The sequence below is a fragment of the Rhinolophus sinicus genome, chromosome 14 (genome assembly GCF_057876585.1).
Source record: "Rhinolophus sinicus isolate RSI-liver-muscle chromosome 14, RSI-T2T, whole genome shotgun sequence".
Lineage (NCBI taxonomy): Eukaryota > Metazoa > Chordata > Mammalia > Chiroptera > Rhinolophidae > Rhinolophus > Rhinolophus sinicus.
The window spans coordinates 84,818,971-84,839,293 of NC_142514.1; the positions used below are offsets into that span (position 1 = coordinate 84,818,971).

The 20,323-nt window shown below is 36.7% G+C and overlaps 1 protein-coding gene across 1 annotated transcript in view; it reads right to left on the reverse strand.

Annotated features, from left to right (window-relative positions):
- The window catches only part of SYCP2L (synaptonemal complex protein 2 like), a 74,823-nt gene that overhangs the window by 40,649 nt on the left and 13,851 nt on the right, over nucleotides 1-20,323 (reverse strand). Inside the window, exons 8-17 of the mRNA XM_074337065.2 lie at nucleotides 20,227-20,315; nucleotides 17,342-17,376; nucleotides 16,055-16,197; nucleotides 14,172-14,224; nucleotides 13,509-13,554; nucleotides 12,108-12,200; nucleotides 11,939-11,999; nucleotides 6,932-7,077; nucleotides 1,460-1,517; nucleotides 1,271-1,355 (exon numbers count right to left, since the gene is read on the reverse strand). Of these exons, the coding sequence (XP_074193166.2) occupies nucleotides 1,271-1,355; nucleotides 1,460-1,517; nucleotides 6,932-7,077; nucleotides 11,939-11,999; nucleotides 12,108-12,200; nucleotides 13,509-13,554; nucleotides 14,172-14,224; nucleotides 16,055-16,197; nucleotides 17,342-17,376; nucleotides 20,227-20,315 (809 nt within the window). The remainder of the gene's footprint in view (nucleotides 1-1,270; nucleotides 1,356-1,459; nucleotides 1,518-6,931; nucleotides 7,078-11,938; nucleotides 12,000-12,107; nucleotides 12,201-13,508; nucleotides 13,555-14,171; nucleotides 14,225-16,054; nucleotides 16,198-17,341; nucleotides 17,377-20,226; nucleotides 20,316-20,323) is intronic.

The following is a 20,323-nucleotide window of genomic DNA, read 5'->3' on the forward strand; positions in this document are numbered from 1 at the left end:
TTGCTCCAAAAGACACATCCATAAGTCCAGCTAGGTCTTATTTTCGGGGGGAAACGGTAGATGATTATATCACCTACAAATACAGTTTTTCTTCTCTCTTTCTGATCTGAATGCTTTTTAGTTCTTTTTCTTGCCTTACTGCACCAGCTAGACATTCAATTACAATGCCAAATTGAAGTATTGGAGCAGATATTCTTGCCTCATACCTGATTGTAGAGAAATGCATTCCGTCTTTCATCATTAAGTACATTATTAGCAGTAGGTTTTTCATAGTTGCCCATTAATAAATTAAGGAAGTTCCTTTTTATACCTAGCTTCCTGAGAATTTTTAATCAGGAACAGATATTGAATTTTGTCAAATATTTTTTTCTATATTGACTAAGATAACATTTTTGTTTTTGTTTCCTAACATAATAAATTACCTGATTTTTTTTACTGTTTAATCAAACTTGCTGTCCTGGAATAATTTTTTTTTATATTGTTATATTTGATTTGCTAAAATTTTGTTAAATGTTTGACATCCATGTTCATAAGCGCTACTGGCCTACACACTGTTCCCCAATAAAGTCCTGTTCCCCTTCCCCCCAAAAAAAGACACTGTTATAAAAATAAATAAGTTACAAATAGGAAGAAAGCATATACAAAACACATATCTGACAAAGGACTTGTATGCATAATATATAAGGAACTCTTGTAACTCAATAATAAGAAAGCAAATGATCAGTGATTGTTGTTGGGGGGGGGGTGAAGATGGGCAGGAGAATGGGATTTTTTAAAGGGGCAGGAGGAAATTCCTGGTAATGACGGATATGGTCATTATTTGTTTGTGGTGATGGTTCCTGGTTGTAGACACATCAAAACTCATCAAATTATACACTTTAAATATGTACAGTTTATTTTATTTCAATTATATCTCAAAGTCATTAAAAAAAAAATCACTTGTCCTAGGACCTATTCTTCAGAGACCTACATGGAAGTGGCAAATAAATTAATGCCAGTGATAAATGTTTGCTGGCTGGGGATATTCAGTGTTCCGCTGCAGAAAAAGACATCACCAAAGATAACCCTGTGGGTGTAATAGTAGAGACCCGTAGGTCAGAACATTCCAGTACTGCTCAAATCATTCTATAGAAAACTGCACACAATGCTCTCTCCTTGTGTGGGGCATGGCCAGATGCAGGAAATGGGGAAACCTGGACAGTTGACTTGTACATTAACTAGTCACGTCACAAGCAATCTACAGGATTTATTAGTTTTGAAAATCACTTACCTGGATTTGTCATTTAATTGAGAAACTGGAATTTTTACTGATGGTTCTTGTAAATCTGAAGAATACTCGTGTTCTGAAGTAACTTCTAATGGTGAAAATTAAAAACAGAAATTGTTAAGCTTCTCAACTAAGTATTTACATATAAATATACCACTCAAGTCTTATTTATGATAGATTTAAAAATCTGACCTTGTTGTGTATCACTCAGTTGCAATTTTTCAGGTGAACTATCAACTGTCTTTGTTTGCTGCAGAAAAAAATATGTATTTAATTATGGCGCCTTTGAAACCCTCTTTTGAAATTCTTTTGGAGCCACTTAACTCCTCCAAAGAAAAGCATTTCCACTGAATAGTAAGATATCAGGCTCTTTGTTTATTAGACTTGGCGCCAAATGACTGTTGGTTGTTCCAATAAATTAATATCCACCCTCAGGAGAAGATTGGCCACTCTCAAAGATAATCAGTGTTGCAAAGTTACTAAGGGAAAAATCAAAGGAAAACTTACTAAAATGTTTTCAATAGCATCAGAATTGTTGGGATAAGTATGCAGCTTCCCCAGGAGACCAATTATCTGGAAGAATAATCTTTGGTATGCTTGTTTTTTTAAAAAATCATTACACTCCCATCACGCTTCTGTATGTGTCCAGGTAATCAAATATAAGAAAAGGAGAAAGGGGCAGAATATCTCTATTTGCTAGGCAGGATGTTAGGTGCCGTACATACATTCTGGTTTTAATCCTCAGTTCCACAAGATAAGACCAGTAGACAGAATTGTTGAAAAACTCCCAGAGACCCTATTGCTCCTGATTCCCTTCATCCTCAAAGAGCTTAGTGATAAGCAAGGGCCAAGGAGTCCACAGCAAGTATCCTCAGAGCTTCTGGAAGAATGTGGTGAGGAGGTGATAATATCCTAGAAAAATTTTCAACTGTTCAAAATAAATAAAATAAAACCTTTCAAGGCACAAAGAGGCTTTGTGTCCTACATAATTACGACAATGACACGTGAAAAGGAAGAACTAGGATTAGAACTCAGAATTCTCAACTCTTATTACATGGCGTGTAAAAGATCAATCCTTCTGCTGGATTAAACATTCACATCAAAACCCAACAAGGAGTTCTGGTTCAAGATGGCAAGGTAGGAAGATGCTGAACTCACCTCCTCCCACAGACACACCAATCTTCAGCTGTATATAGTATAATTTCCTCTGGGAAAAAAGCCCTAAATCTAGCTGAATGATTCCTACACATCAGGTGAAAAAGAAAAACTCACATCGAAGCAGGCAGATGTTGAGACACAATCGGACATCAACCCCACCACCAGCATGGCAACCCAAAATTGGGAAGAAACTCAGAACCCCAAATTTCTCCCTGAGGAGCAAAGGGTTTGAACCCCACATCTGGTACTCCAACTTTTAAGACCTGCACCTGAGAGATAAGCCCCCCAAAATCTATTAATAGCTTTGAAAACAAGCAGGGCTTGAATCCAGGAGACCCACAAGGCCATAACAAACTGAGAAACAGCTCTTAGAGGGCTTGTACATGTGGACTCACCTGCCCCAGGGCCCAACATGGAGGCAACCAACTGGAAAGTGTACATTCTTTCTGTAAAAGAGGCTTACTTGCTTATCTTAAGGCATCAGTCTCAGAGGCAGGCATCTAACTTAACATACATCTAGGGGCCTTACATAATACTCTCTGGGGACAGAGGCCAGAAAGCACCACCTTACACTCTTCCTTTGCCTTCTCTAGCTTGCCAATGTCTCCTGAAAAGGAGTTTGTATCCTCATCTTGTTCCCTGATTTTTGCAGCTGCCACACAGGGGATACATCTAAATTGCCTGGCTCTGGTGCCCAGTGGGGCTTAAACTTATGGGTCCCTCAGGACTGTAACCAATGAAAAAAAGAGTTCTTAACCATCTATGATCCTCAGGACACAGCAGAGATACAACACTGAGATGTACTGCCTTCCTGTGAAAGAGGCCTATTCGCTTATCTTCGTAGGGCCGACTGTAAGCCTCTCCAGAGACCTTGGAGGGCAGGTGCTATCTGCACACTCCCCCTCTTCTATGCTCCAGAGGACCAGAATCTCCCAGAGGGCAGCGTGTACATGCATCTGGTGCCTCAGTTTTGGTGGCTGCCACCCAGGGTACACCCCTTGATTGTCTGGTTCTGAAGGCCAGCAGGGCTTCCAGTCCTGTGCCCCATAACAACTTGAGTTCTTGGCTGGCTACCACCTCCAGGGCACAGCACACACAGCAGACTAAAACATACCCCTGGTCTGCCTTTGAAAAAGGCCTGTTTGTTTGTCCTAAAGCTCTGGCCAGAGGGGCAGATTTCTGGTTGGCCACATGTCTAGGGGCTACTCCAAAACAAAAGCGAGTGGATGCCAATTTTGTACTCACCCTCTGCCTCACTATAGCTCACCAATATCTCCCAGAAAGGAGTTCATACTGTCACTAGGCACTTCAATTTTTGTGGCTGCCATTCAGGGGACACCTCTAGATCACCTGGCTCTCGTGGACAGAGGGGCTTGCACTCACAATACCACCAGACTGTACATATTTGCATACTTTAAAAGCTGGTGCCTGACAGTCTGGTTTCCAATCACCCTGAATCTAGATGCTGACTGAGATCCTCCCCTTTAGGACACTGACAGCTCTTGGCATAACCTCAAATACTGGGAGTCACTAAAATTAAAAGAAGTTGCTCAGATAGTCACAAAGGATTGAGACACAACCAAGAGCTAGGACAGGGTTGAGCAATAAGTTTCATCTCCTTATGAGACCACTCCTTCAGATAGGGAGAGGTGGCTGTTTTATGTAATGCATAGAAACTAACACAGAGAGTCAAGGAAAATGAAGAAACAAAGGATGTGTTCCAAATGAAAACAAAATAAACCTCCGAAAAAGACCTTAATGAAAAGGAGATAAGTGATTTACCTGGTAAACAGTTCAAAATAATAGTCATAAAAATGCTTACCAAACTTGGGGCAATAATGTATGAATACAGTAAGAACTTCAACAAAGACTTAGGAAATATAAGAAAGTGCTAAATAGAAGTCATAGAACTTAAGAACACAATAACTAACCCCCCAAAAGATATACTAAGGGGTTCAACATCAGACTAGATGAAACACAAGAAAGAAACAGTGAACTTGAAGACAGGGCAGGGCAGTAAAACTCACCCAATCAGAGCAGTAAAATGAAAAAAGTGAGGACAGAATAAGGGTCTTATGGGACAACATCAGGTGAACAAACATTCACATTATAGGGGTCCCAGAAGGAGAAGAGAGACAGGGACAGAAAGTTTATTTGAAGAAATAATGGCTGACAACTTCCCTAACCTGGAGGAGGAAACAGACATCCAGATCTAGGAAGCCCAAAGAGGTTCAAAAAAAACAGAATCCGAAGAGATTCACACTAAGACACATTATAATTAAAGTATCAAAAGTTAAAGACAAGAATAAAATTTTTAAAGCAGCAAGAGAAAAACTTGTTACATACAAGAGAAACTTCATAAGACTATCAGTTTTCTCAACAAAAATTTTGCAGGCCAAGGGTGTAACACAATATATTCAAAGCGCTGAATTTAAATACTTCCACCCAAGAATACCCTGCCCAGCAAAGCTGTCATTCAGAGTTGGACAGATAGTATTCTAGACAAGTAAAAGCTAAAGGAGTTCATCACTACTAAACTGTCCTTACAAAAAACTGTTAAAGGGACTTCTTTAAGCTTAAATGAAAGGGTGCTAATTAGTAACAGGGAAATATGTGAAACTATAAATTTCACTGGTAAAGGTAAATATATAATAAAATTCAGAATAATCTAATATTATAAGGTAGTGGGTTAATTACTTATAAAGCTCGTATGAAAGTTAAAAGACAAAAGTAGTAAAAATAACTATTACTACAATACTTTGTTAAAGGATACTTAAGCTAAAGAGATGTAAATTCAAAAAAATAAAACATGGAGGGCAAGTAAAAATGTACAGCTTTAAAATGTAATCAAATTCAAATTATCAACTTAAAATAAACTGTTATTGTTTTATGTAAGTCTCATGGTAACTACACAGCAAAAACCTACAGGAGATAAAAAAAAGAAAGAAAGAAAGAGAGAGAGAGAGAGAAAGGGAGGGAGGGAGGGAGGGAGGGAGGGAGGGAGGGAGGGAGGGAAGGAGGGAGGGAAGGAGGAAGGAAGGAAGGAAGGAAGGAAGGAAGGAAGGAAGGAAGGAAGGAAGGAAGGAAGAAAGAAAAAGGAATCTAACCACTACAGGAAATCACAAAATCACACAGAAACAGAGCAACAGAAGAAAAAGGCAGCAGAGGAAGTACAAAACAACTAGAAAACAATGAACAAAATGGTGATTAGTGTATACCTATTCATAATTACTTTAAATGTAAATGAATTCAATTCTCCAATCAAAAGACACAGAGGTCTAAATGGAAAAAACAAACAAACAGAAGACCCATCTATAGGCTGCCTAAAACAGACTCACTTCAAATGTAAGGACACGCACAGACTGAAAGTGAAGGGATGGAAAATATATTCCATGCAAATGGAAACCAAAAGAAAGCTGGGGTAGCTATATTTATATCTGACAAAATAGATTTTAAGACTAAAACTGTAATAAGAGATGAAAAAGATCATTACATTAATGATAAAGGAGTCAATCCAACAACAGGATATAAATATTTAAATATTTATGCACGTAACATAGCAGTACCTACATATATAAAGCAAATGTTAACAGATCTAAAGGGAGAAATAGACAGAAACTGCATATTTAAAAGTGGCTAAGAAAGTAAATTAAAAGTTCTCATCACAAAAAAAAAGAATTGTTAAGTATGTCAATGGCTGTTAACTAGACTTACTGTGGTGATCATTTTGTTATATATACAAATATTGAATCATTATTTTGTACACCTGAAACTAATACAGTCATGCACCACTTAATGACAGGGCTATGTTCTCAGAAATGCATTGCTAGGTGATTTTGTCACTGTGTGAACATTATGGAGTATATTCACACAAACCTAGGTGGTACAGCCCACTACACACCTAGGCTGTGTGGCATAGCCTGTTGCTCCTAGGCTGCAAACTTGTACAGCATGTTACCACACAAAACAACACAAAATTAAAACAAACACAGGAGAAAACGAAACGATGCAACCAAAAGGTGTGGTCAACACCAGAGATATGAGACTGCTGCCAGCAAAACACAGCATACCGTTTTATAGCAAACTTTTTAAATAAGTAGTGTATACTCTAAAGTAATGATAAAAATATAGTAAATATATAAATCAATAACATAGTTGTTTATTATCATTATCAGTATCCTGTACTGTACATAATTGTATGTACTTTAATACAACTGGCTGTGCAGGTTTGTTTACGCCAGCATCACCAACACATGAGTAATGCTTTGCACTACGACATTATGAGACTGTGATGTCACTAGGTGACGGGAATTTTTTTAGCTCCATTATCATCTCATGGACCACCATGATACACACAGTTTGTCATTGACTAAAACATGCGGCACATGACTGTATAATGTTATATATATCAATTATATTTCAACTTTAAAAAACCCAACATGGAAATTTAAGAGACAAGAAAACATACTAAAACACAGTCAAATAAATAAAAATAATTAAACCTACCATCTGTTTGTCTTCTCCTAAAGCTTTAATGGAGGCTTCTGATATGTTGAATTGCAAATCAAAATGAATTTCTATTTTTCTCGTTTCTTTGTTTCTGACATTAATAGGCTGTAAGTAAACGATGAACATCTTCTTCGCCTCAGTTTCTAGCAAAAATAAAATATACCAATGCATATCAACATGCTGAAAGTTTTTACTTTAAAATTTCATAATTTTAAATAACGGCACTATGATATTTGTCAACTGTCCAGATTTTTCTACAATGAGAAATTGAAATCATTAAATAGAGTTACTTTGAAGTTATTTTTATTAGATTGTATGTGTGTTTCTAGGATTAAGTGGTTATTTCTTGTAGAAATAGAAAGTAATTTAGCAGCATAACAATGGAAATTGTTTTGTCTTCTAAAATTCGGTCCACTTTTCAAAGAGCATTTTGTGAAGACAAGGCTATCATACGCAAGAGTTATTTTACTTTCCAATATATTAGGACAACATTCATTCTCATTCTTTCTCACAGATCCCACTCATTTCTGAAATTTAAAAGTCACTATTCGCAATATGCAAGATGGACTAATACACCTTCCTTTAAAAAGCCTCTACTTAAATGGGAGAGATGGAAACATCCTAGAGAGAGGCCTGTTTCTCAGACAACAGTCTCCTTGAGGGCCCTCTTCCAGGATGCCAGCCCTGTACTGACAAATAGTAATTGGTTTTAGAAGAGAAAATAGCTTAGGACAAAATTCAAGGCGAATCCAACAATAAGCTACTGTATGTACACGTTGAGTTGGAAGTAGCAGAAAAGAGAGTAAAGTCTATGAAAGTAGGCAAAACTAACAGTCACAAATTGATGAGAATGGAAACAGGGAAAAAAAGAGTAAGACACATCTAAGTCTAGATCTGTGGCTACTGAGTACTTGTAGTATGGCCAGTACGAACTAAGATGTACCACAGCATAAAAGAGGTATCAGCTTGTGAAGACTTGGTACAAAATAAGAGAAGGTAAAATATCTCATATATTTTTCATATTAATTGCATGTTAAAATGTTAATATTTTGGATATATTGAGTTCAATGCATATTAACAAAATTAGTCCACTTAAAAAACTTAACATGGCTACTTGAAAATTTAATATTAAATACATCGCTCAAATATTTCTTTTAATTTGGTGACAATTGTTAATAAAATTATATAGGTTTCAAGTGTACGATTCTGTAATACATCATCTACATATTGCACTGTGTGTTCACCATTCAGAGTCAGTTCTTCCATCACCATGTATTTGACCCCCTTTACCATCTTCTACCTCCTCCCTTCCCCCCTTACCCTCTGGTAACCTCTAAACTATTGTTGTCACATTATATTTCTATAGGACAGTGTTGGCCTAGAGCAAAGCTCAGCAATCTTACTGGACATCTAGTCACTCCAGGAAAAGTCTATGAAACTCTGCAAAAAAAGTAATTCAAACATTATCTAGAAAGTAAACAGCTAGTTGGGCTGTAGGATTCAAGGCAGAGAGACAAAAGTCAGAAGAAACTACCTGAGGATTGCACCAAGCACTCATCATACTACTAAAACATTGCCAACTCTTAACACGAAGGGCTGTGCATACAAAACTAAGGTCTTCCTTGCAGAGTTTGCTAGACAGTCGTCAGTTTCTTGGCTATAAAAATAGAAAGTAACATCTCCCTCCTCCAGATATTGTGAGGCACTTTGTAAATTATAAAATCTCATAGAAATGTGATATATTAACTCTGGCAAGTTGGTTCCTGAAAACCATTACAGTAGCAAGGTTTGGAGTTCAGAAACGTAAAATAGGAAAAGCAATTTAGGGGTACCACAGTCAGAAAATCTGAGGAAGTCCTTCTAAAATATTGACTTAGAGTAAATACCAAAGACATTTTATGTATTTTAAATGGTAACAGGTAATGACTATATAAATTAATCTTACCTTTATTTATGATTACACTTAATTTACATTTCTAGGGAGATATTTAGAAATTCCTTTCCTTTGCTACAGATAAGAAGTACTCCCAACTAATGTATACTATCTTTCCAATTCTGTGACTATTTAACTGCTAACTCTTCCCATCTGTGACACACTAAAAAATACATATTTGGCCTCTTCACGGGTTTCTGACTCAGACCTCCTAAAACCTTTGTAATTTCCTGAGTGCTTGTAGAGGTGCTAGGAGCATCTTGTCTTGTAATGTTTGGTCTTTGACCCCTGTTCCTGACACAAGAGCTTCTAAGACCCTTAGAATCCCCAGAGTGATGAGTGTCTTGTATGCTAATGAAAGGGCTGGTGGCTGGGGGCCCCTACACAGCAGCAGGATGGGGGCTGGTCCCAGAAGGACTGAAGCATGATTATAGGGTTGGAACTTTCAGCCCCAACCCTCAACCTCTAGGGACCAGAGATTGAGTTAATAATTGATCCCGGCTACATGATAAAAACCTCTAAACTAGGGTTTGGGAAAGCTTCCAAGTTGGTGCACACCTCCTTGTGCCAGGAGGGTGGTGTACCCGTTTCACAGAGATGGAAGCGCCTGCACTCAGGACACTTCTGGATCTCACTCTGTGTACCTCTTCACCCGGCTGTTCATCTACGTCCTTGTTTATAGCCTTTATAATAAACTGGTAACTTCAGTGTTTCCCTGAGATCTGTGAGCCAGGATAGCAAATTACCAGACATGATGAGGAGCTTGTGGGAACCCTGGATTTGTAGCTGGATGGTCAAAGTACAGGTGGGGCTTGTAAGTAGTGTCTGAAGTGGGGGCAGTCTTGTGGGATTGAGCCGTTAACCTGTGTGGTCTCCACTAACTCCAAGTAGTTAGCATCAGAATTGCTTAATGTCAGAAATGCTGTGAGCAAAGGAAGCAGTTTTACCATCTCTCAGCTCTTCCAACTGAAGCCTTCTCCCATGTCAACAGGCATAGTTCCAAAATCGAGGCTCACTTGTCTTCATCTTTCCCTGCATTCATAGAGCTTCACAGTGAAAGTCTCCTCTTCTGCCATTTGCTTTACCACCTAATCTATCCGTTTCCCAAGTTTCCCTCTTTTTCTAATAATAGGCAACAGGAGAAATTAAAAATTCCTGCCCTGCAGAATAAATTTTCACACGCACTGAAAATAACTATATGGAAAACTGTGGAAGAGTTTTTAAATGCACCAAAAAGTTACTGGGTGCCTGTCTAGAATCCTTTCTGGGATAGCTACACTTCTCCTTGTTTTTGAGCTATTTTACAAATCTGTAAGATGTAGAAAACTAATGATAATGGAAGTGATTCTTGTCCCTAGAAATTCAAATTAATTGCTTCTGTGGAATGCAATTGTCTAATCTTAAATCTATTTACAAATTAATTTACTCATTGCTTATATATGTATAGTTCTTTGAATCCTCCTTTTCAATTGGTTATTTTCATCTTACTGATTTCCTCATTAATTAATGAATTAAATAAAGTCTTCAACTCACATTCATGTAATATTTGCATGAGGGTTATGATTTCACCTTTTCAAGAATTATCGTTTAACAGAACAATGAAGTTAACTTATGCACACAGGAAATCCACCAAGGGAAAATCAGGGCAGAGGAAGGCTTCCTTTATCTTAAGTGGTCCCATGGGAGAACCTTCAGTTAACAGTTCAAGGCTAAGGAGGATTTATTCTCCCCAGGACTTGTATGAGAAAAATCATATTACAGATCATGTTTCACTTTTCACCCTAGCTCTCAGGAAGCTAAGCATCAAATTTGAATCTCCATGGTGGGTCATTTTAGAGTAGGCTTCACGATAAACATTTTTATTCTTATCCGTGGTTCCAATTTTGCATTTTTATTATTTTGGTAAAAATATGCAAGCTGATCTAGAAGTATAATATCCATATAATCACATTATATTTGGTTTTAAATCTTCAATAAACCCAATTACTTAAAAATAATATCTATACTAAGTTACTTTCAAAAAGGTCCCCTTATTTTTTAAAGACCCAATTCAGGAATCCTGACCAAGTATGATTATAGCTGCAATGTGAAGTGGACGAACAAAAGTTACAGTACTTGTACCCACCTGATTTCATGCTCCACTCTGTCTTACCAACTAAGAAGAAAGGTGGGAAGTCAGAGGGATAACATTTAGATAGAGGTGGTATATACCCACATAAAGTCATTGATTATTAAAAATCTGTGGGAGGGAGAAAGCAGGTACTATAACCATTTTTTAAATTGTGGTACAAAACATAACATTGACACTGTTAACCACTTTTAAGTGTCCAGTTCAGTGGTGTTACGTATATTCACATTGTTGTACAACGGATCTGCAGAACTTTTTCATCTTGAAAATCTGAAACTCTGTGACCATTAAACAACTACTCCCCATTTTCCCCTCCTGACAGACCCTTGGTAACCACCATTCTACTGCTTCTATAAATTTGAGTACTTTAGATGCCTTATGTAAGTAGAATCACACAGTAGTTGTCTTTTTGCGACTGGCTTAATTCACTTAGCATAATGTCCCCAAAGTTTATCCATGTTGTCACATGTGTCAGAATTTCTTTCCTTTTTAAAGCTGATAATATTCCACTGTAGATATATACTGTCTTTTTAAAAATCTATTCATCTACTGATAGACACTTAGGTTGCTTCCATCTTTTGGCTACTGTGAATAATGCTACAATGAACATGGGTGTATAAATATCCCTTCAAGTCCTGCTTTCAATTCTTCTGGATATATACCCTGAAGTGAAATTGCCAGATCATCTAGGAATTCTATTTTTATTTTTTGAATAACTAAACCATTTTTATAATGAGAAAACCAGGCAAGTAATTGAACCCCAGAGTCACAAAGCAAAGAAGTCACCAGTCCTGGTCCCTGCCTCATGGTCCTTTCACACTATGCCACCTCCCTTCTACTTCCAGGCACAGAGTCTGCTCAATAATTAACCAAACATATACCGCAACTCTAAACAGAAATACCACGCTGAACTAAATGTGGGGTAGTTCAATTATCATCTTACCTATTATGCTGAAATTAATCACCGCTTCCTTCAAAAGTTTTACTGAGTCCCACAGAGCACTCTTGGGAAAAAAAATAAGTGAAAAATATGTGAAATGAGCACATAACACATACTTGCATATAAACAATGTCTAAGCACTTAAATTTAAACAGAAATCAAATGTGATTACCTCAATATTGTCTATATAAAAAGTTACACTCTGACTTCCTAGGTTGAAATCAATCCAGAATTCCTCTAGTTTTTCATCTACTGGTTTTTTCAACTGTAAGATACAATTTCAGTAAAAATTATACACGTAAATCTCATGTCAAAGGGTGAGACAAAATATTTCCCATTAAAACCAGAACTTATCCTTTTCCTAAAACACTACTGTAATTATAGGGTGTCTCTTTAGTACCTTACTCATTTCTGCAAAACAAAAAAAACAGGTCTCAATTTTATATAACTAAGCTAATTTCGGGGGTGGGGGAGAAAACACACAGAACACTATCCTTAGATATTTAACACATATTTAAGTGTATCAGACTTCCCAAAGTCACCATGAACAATGGCTTTGTTTTCTCCCAGACATATTTTAGACATATATCAGAAAGTAAATAGAGAGTTTTTATTTCTCAACAATGGAGCAAACACTAGACTTACTATTCTACCACCTACTTTTCCAACAAATAGTATTTCTTGGACATCTTTCCATCACACATGGTTACTTTTTAATAACTACATGTTTTAACCCATAATGTATGTTACTGGAAGCCAGTGTAAGGGCCGTGATTGAAGCTGATATAAATCTAGAAGTCCTAGAAAGAAGAATCAAGCAGAGATTGGACTCCTCAGACAACTAGAGGGAAAAACAGACCACTGAGATACAGCAATCAAGCTACCAAAATCAGTTCTAGAAGCAGGAACTTGTAGAATGAATTGCAGACTCAACTAACAGAAGCCAAGAAGGGGACTCTGAACCCAAAACAAAGAAATGGTTCTTTAGGACATTCTGAAGACAGGGTCCTAGGAACCCCAATGTTGACTGTTTAGAGATCTTTGAAGATTTCACCCAAAAATTAAGGTGCTGTAAATTGGGGCACCTTTCTAGAAACCAAAAAAAGGGAGTAAAAATAGGCTGCTCAATTTTGGAATATAAAGTACAAAGCAGAACGATCTAGAGAAAGGAGAGTGGCCCCAATTGCTGGGGATGGAGTGGGAAGCATCAGCTGTATGAAAAGGAAGACAATTGCCCTTTTCCCGTTTATCCAAACATGAATAATAGTACCCACTAATAGAGTAAAATAAGGGAAGGGTCCTGTAAGTAACCTTATAAATACATAGAAACCCTAAAATTTCTTTACCTAGTATTAACAGTAGGGCCCTTAGACGTCCTGGCAATGTGCCCCAGTTACAGTATGAGAGAAGACTGGGAAAGGGGACAATAAGCTTCAGAGTTGAGGCCTCTAGAAGTAGACTTCCTGTTTTAAAAATGCTTCAGGTATCAAGAACAACTTGGCCTGATTAAGTAAACCAAACTATGGGTTTCATTACACACCACCCTCATGGCCCCCAAAAGAGACAAACATACCTCATACCCATCAGCAAAAGCGGCAATACATGGAAATGAATAGACCCTGCAAAATACTTCACAATTAAAAAGTGAAATAAAATATGGATGGAACCAAAACCCAACCTACAGATATTCTACAAACAAGCATTTATAACTAGAGTGTGCCATTAAGTCTCTTTGCACAAAGTATGGAAGGAGATCTCAAACCCGCAAATGGAGATCTACCTATGGCTAGATTTCAAATCTCCATCTGGCAATCTACAAACCAGGTTTACTGGTAATATATCTCAACCCAGTCGTTTGGCAAGATTCCCAATGAAAGGAGTGAATTTAGCAAATATCTTTTCATCAGGGACTTACCTGTCCATAATATGCCTATCCCTAGTGACCTCATCTATAGGAAATTACTCTTCATAAAATCTCCCCAGATGATGTAATGTTAAAAATATTCCAAATCTAAATACACTAAAAGACTGACAGAAATTACTTTAAACACATAGAAATGAATCACTAGGCAAAATGTGTCTAGTCTTTCTATACAATGGGTAACTCAGTAGTATTCAGTAAGTTATGTATCCCAAATTCTCTCCTAAAATAAAACATATCCTAGATTTCTTTTTTAATATTAGATATTTCAGAATACAACAGGTCAATAAAATAATACTGAGAAAAACATCTTACCTTCTTTGGTCACCAAGTCTGTTGTTTAGGTAATTGAGAAACAGTCTAGCGTCCTTCAAAGTAAATGATGAAAAGTTTTTAATAAAATAAAAAAAATCAAGATGTCTTATTAAATAGTAGTACCCCTCACCAGCATGTAGAAGCCAGTGTTTGCTTCTACATTTCCAGGATCTAGGAACATCACAAGCCTTCACAAGGATTCATTATTATATTTGAACTAAAACAATACTTTGTATCACTAAGAGGAGGCTCCAGACACATGTTTTAAAAGGAATCCCCCAGCCAGGAGATTTTCTGCTGAGGAATGTTTAAGTCTCCAAAAGTGATATGCACAACTACGTTTAACTGGGCTAGAAGAATAGCAGAGAAACACATCATACTAATAAGCTCGATTATAATATTTGACTAACCCACCGGGCATCCATCTCACTAACATCTGCACAGCACAAGCCAACCAAAAACCTATCAAACTTATCAATTTTGGTTTTATCTATGTGTATTATCCAGGGCCAATTTTCCTTATCCAGACTTCTCTATCCCACTCCTTCCTAGGTTCTCTCCTAGTGTATGTTCTAAGGATAAAGAATATTTTTAAAGGGCTAACCAACACCTATTAGGAAGGTAAATCTGTTGCCTCCAAAATTTGAAAGCCCAGGAGACACAGATCTAGGCTTTCATCTCGTTTGTTAGCAAAGACTGGCTGTTGTATTCAGTCTTTACACTCTGTGTCTATCTATATTCAGCACTAAATAGACAACAGCAATGTAAGCCTTCATATAAAAGCAACTTATTAAGAAGTTGATGGCTATCTTGACCTGAAAAACAAGATAATTATTTTTGTCCTATTTTCATCAAATTTCCCTGCAGATGACGGAATGACACACAGGAGAAAGAAAACTAACAAGTGAGTGTCCACAACATCTCAGGTACTTTCAGTTTCTCTCACTTAATCCTCCAGATTCTGAGGTGGGTTTCATTCCCATTTTACAGATGTGGACTGTCAGGCTCTGTAAGTCAACGACCTTGCCAAAATGCAGCCGTCAGAGTAAGTCGGGGGGGTGGGACTCCAATGCTCATATCATGGTCTTTCTATTTAGATCAAATTGAATCCTGACTATTGCAGATCTGGCAATAGACTCACAGTCATATTTAATACGTTTAATCATATATGTAAAAGTTTAATAGAATCTTAAGTCCACAGCAGTTAGGGCCAGGATGGTTTTGTTCAACATGACGCTATTATAAAGAATTTTATCTTTTCCTAAGTGTCTAACTCTCATTTTAAGAACTTATTACAAGAAGAGGAAAAACATTTTAACTATTTTAGGATGAAGGTGAGTGTGCAAGAAAGCCATAGGCTATTTTTGTGCTACTTGAGAACACAATCACAGTGAACCCAGGTTGCATAGAAGACACTAAAAATTATTGTTCCTCCAACGTATAGGGGCTGGATGGCTCACAACACAAACACCCCATAATTTAAGCATAATTAGCACACCGTGCTAATTTAAGCCTCCCATCATTGCACAGGCTGCTCTTTGCAAAGCTGAAGTTCACGTTCTTTTCTTCTCCAATTCAGCCTACCCTTCGAGGCTCGTTGAAAAATTGCTCCCCACCCCATTTTCTCTGACTGGATCCATCACATTCACATATAGGTAACTTCGAAGTTACCTATAAAGAAGTCCTGTCTGCATCCCCATATTTGACCCACAAACACTCTGTTTGTACTGTCCTCAAATTGTTCCACATAAGTGGGAAACAAAGTTTAAGAATGGCAACGTAATCACATTTAAGGAAAAAACCCTCCCATGAGCACAGGAAAGCACTGACAGGATGCTTAATAAGTACACATTAAACGGAATTTTGTTGACCAGGAATCGCACCGTCTCAAATTCTCGATCCTTAATTTTTTTGAAAGCTTCGGCAATGACGTCATCTTCAAACCACTGATGGACAAGGTCATCTCTTGATATTTTATTTGTCAGTCTACACAATGCTTCAGAAAGAGCAACCTGCTGGTCATAATCTAGAGATTAAAAACATGGTAAACATGGACAATTCTAGGCACAAAGCAAAAGAAGAAATGAGTTCCACACATTAGCACTTGCTTTAAGAAATTCCATCTAAGACTAGCACTGTGTTTTATAAGCAGCAAGATGTATCCTGGAATAATTATAATCATTTAAGTTCAATATTTACAAAATATTAGGTGAAAATGTAAACAATTGGTCAGCATATAACAATTTTTAAGTAAATGATATCTCTGTATTTCATACACTGAGGGTGCCAAAAAAATGTATACGAGTGGACACTTTGGTCCATGTTGCTCAAGCAGTAGTTCAACATAATCAGAAGTGTCTGGATGCTGATGGTAACCACTTTGTGCATCTCTTGTAATTGCAGAAGTCAAATGTGACATGTATTCATCTTTTGTTATCAGTATATATTGAGTATTACAATTTTAATAGCTTTCCTTTCTTAAAAGGTGTATGCATTTTTTGGCACCTTCTGTATATTAAAACATTCATCAAAAGGAGCTCATCAAATAGCCTTTAAATAATACTTCTACTAAAAATAATAATAATAATAATACTTCTACTACAAAGATTAAATCCCAAGATTGTGGTATTTCACAGCAGATGAACAAAAACTACGTATATCAACATGTTTAAATCTCAAATAATTTTAAGGGTAAAAAAAAAAGTTGCAGCTGGATATGTACAATAAGATGAGATTTATAAAATGCTTTTAAAATGTGCAAAACAATAATATATGTTGCTTATGAACACAAAGCAAAAAAGTGGAAAAATATACTCAGGAATGAAAAATAAATCCAAGTCAAGGATTACTTCTACCAATGGAGAGAGGAATGGGATCAGGGATACGGACACTGGGGCTTTACCTGTAACTCTGATTTATTTTTAAAAAGATTCAAAGCAAATGTGGCAAAATGATAGAATTTGACTAAGCTGGTTGGTGAGTAAATGAATATTCATTATTTGTTACGGTGTTCAAGCATGTCAAAATCTCTCATAATAAATGAAAAATAAAATCCTAATTCCTTTTTTCAATTTGGCCATAATTTATTCCCCATAGTTCCACAATGTTCATTAAACCCCCAACGTCCAATATTAAATATTCTAATATTTAAAATTCTAAACATTTCTTACCACCCACAGTCAAGATTGTCCTTGCAAGGTTTTTCCTGAAACATTTAGATAAACTGCATTTTAGTGAAATGAACAAATAGGCAAAACTTCACTATATTGGCTTGAAAATTTAAGACCAAGATATATATTTCTTTTTATGTGTTATTAGTTTCAGGTGTACAAAACAATGTAATAGTTAGACATTTATACCTCTCACAAAGTGATAACCCCCTCCCCCAAACTACTACCCTTCTGACATCGTATATAGCATGGGGTATACAGCTGTTACAATTCCATTGACTCTATTCTTTATGCTGTATGCCACATCCTGTGACTATATATATATATATATATATATATATATATATATATACTCTGTGACTACATATATATATATATACACACACACATACATATATACAGGTATACATATGTATACATATATACATATATATGTGTATATATATATATGTATATATATCTGAAATTATTTCAAAGTCAGCATCAGCGTTTTCTCAATGTCAAGAAGAGATTTTTAGGAAAAATGTTTCTCGGGGGCCGGCCCGGTGGCTCAGGCAGTTGGAGCTCTGTGCTCCTAATGCTGAAGGCTGCCGGTTCAATTCCCACATGGGCCAGCGGGCTCTCAACCACAAGGTTGCTGGTTCGACTCCTGCAAGGCATGGTGGGCTGTGCCCCCTGCAACTAACCATGGCAACTGGACCTGGAGCTGAGCTGTGCCCTCCACAACTACGATTAAAAGGACAACTTGACTTGGAAAAAATCCTGGAAGTATACACTGTTCCCCAATAAAGTCCTGTTCCCCTTCCCCAATAAAATCTTCAAAAAAAAAATAAAAGTTTAAAAAGAAAAAATAAAAACAGTTGTTTGTTTAAAAAAAAAAGAAAATGTTTCTCAAGTTTGTATCTTAATGACTACTGTACTTCTTTTAAAAGCTATAGCTACTATACATTCTGAAATTCTATTTCTCCTTCTGTAAAGTGAATTCAATTTGATGATCTCTGAGGATTCATCAAATGCTAATATTCTGGAATTTTATAATCACCTCACCAGCCTTATGAGAATGTATACCTATTTTTACACAGTTTGACATCTGGAAGAAATATTAACAATGCTGTGGGTCTTTCCAATGAGCTTCTTGAACTCATTTTAATAACTGATTAAGTTAGAGGTGTAATGAGATTAAGTGATTACATTATTGTAACTAACACAGACTTCCATATTGTACACAGACTGTCCCCAACTTACGATGGTTCAATTGAATAATTTTCAACTTTACAATGGTACAAAAGCAACACGTACAATAAATGACATGAGATATTCAACACTGTTTTATAAAATAAGCTTTGTGTTAGATGACTGCGCCCAAACTAACATGAGTGTTCTGAGTATGTGTAAGGTAGGCCAGGGTAAGCTACTATGTTTGGTAGGTTAAGTATATTCAATACATTTTCGACCTACAATACTTTCAGTTTATCATGGGATTTACTGAGACCTAACCCCATCACAAGCTGAAGAACATTTGTATTTATTTAACAATTTTAACTAAATGCTGACAAATGTGATGTTGATCTTTTTTTAATGTTTGAAATAAGTCCCATTTTAAAGAACAGATTTGTTAAGAAATCTTGTAGTAGTTCAGTTCCTCATGATAAATGATCGATTTTTTACTATTAAATAGAACCCTTGAAACAGTACCACTGAGAATTCTGCTTAATTTTATGCTTTCATATTTTACTTGAAGTCTCGAATATTCCAGACTTTCTAGAACATACAACTAATAAGGTAGGACCATATGATTAGATTGAAAACTTAGGAGAAAACCTCAGGTCAGCGGCTCTCCAAGTCTAAACATACTACTAAGAATAATGATTTCACTAATATATTCAATAAATATTTTTTTAGGAAAAATTCAGTGGAAAAATTGCATCCTGCATAGACAAGTTAAGTGGACAAACCTGACAGCAATGAGCTCGCTGCCCACCAGTCACCTCTTTCGGGCATGCTATGGTAAACTTAGTCACCCTTCCTTTTGCCTATCACGGCTTCATGTCACATAATGACTGGGTATCACAATGGTGCCATCAATGCTAGTTAGTGGTTAGCACACAGTCAGAAGTTTAGGTTCAAATTTCAAAACAGGGTGCTGGTTTTGCTCTTTTCATGGCCATACATTACAACTTTACCTCCAAATTCCAATGTCCCAAGAACTACATAATTATGACTGAAGCACCAAGAAACCAAAATATCTATCACTTGAAAAGCAATACAGATTCCATTCCCTATTGGTACAGCTAATGGTTGGTAACCTTTGAGTATTTGCCTTCTACCAGGTCATGTGCTAATTACTTTCAATGGCCTGTCTGATTGAACTTATACAGTAACTCTATCAGTCAGGCATTAATGTTGGCCCATTTTACAGGCAAGCAAAATGAGGTACAGTGAGGTTAAGGCTGTGCTGTATGTAGATAATGCAATGAACATAAGTGGGCAAAACCAGGACTTGAAGCCAAGCAGTTTAGCAGCAGGGTCTGTCCTCAACATTCCCCTATGAATAACTAATTCAGTTCACATACACAATGAAAAAATAATCTATAGCCCGAGAAAACATTTTACAAACTTGATGGAAAAATAACAACAACAAAAAAAAAACACCTACAAAAACCAAAACCAAAACCCATACTATTAAAAAAAAGAGCTTAGTAAAGTCTGGCTTTTTTCCTCAGTCCTTCTTCACTACTTAGCATAGTGCCTGATCCATAACAGATGCACAAAGCATATACTAAAGGAAGGAATGAAGCAATCAGGAATAAGAAGAACAAAGACTGAGGAAGTACAGAGAGATTTTGCCCTTATGTCACCACATAATCGAGTACAAGTTCACTTACATAAGATGACACGGGCCTTCGGACAAGGAGAATTGTTTTCTCTCTTCTAAAGGTACAGCATGCAAGATGCCATTCAACGTCTTCAAAGCCTGTCCGG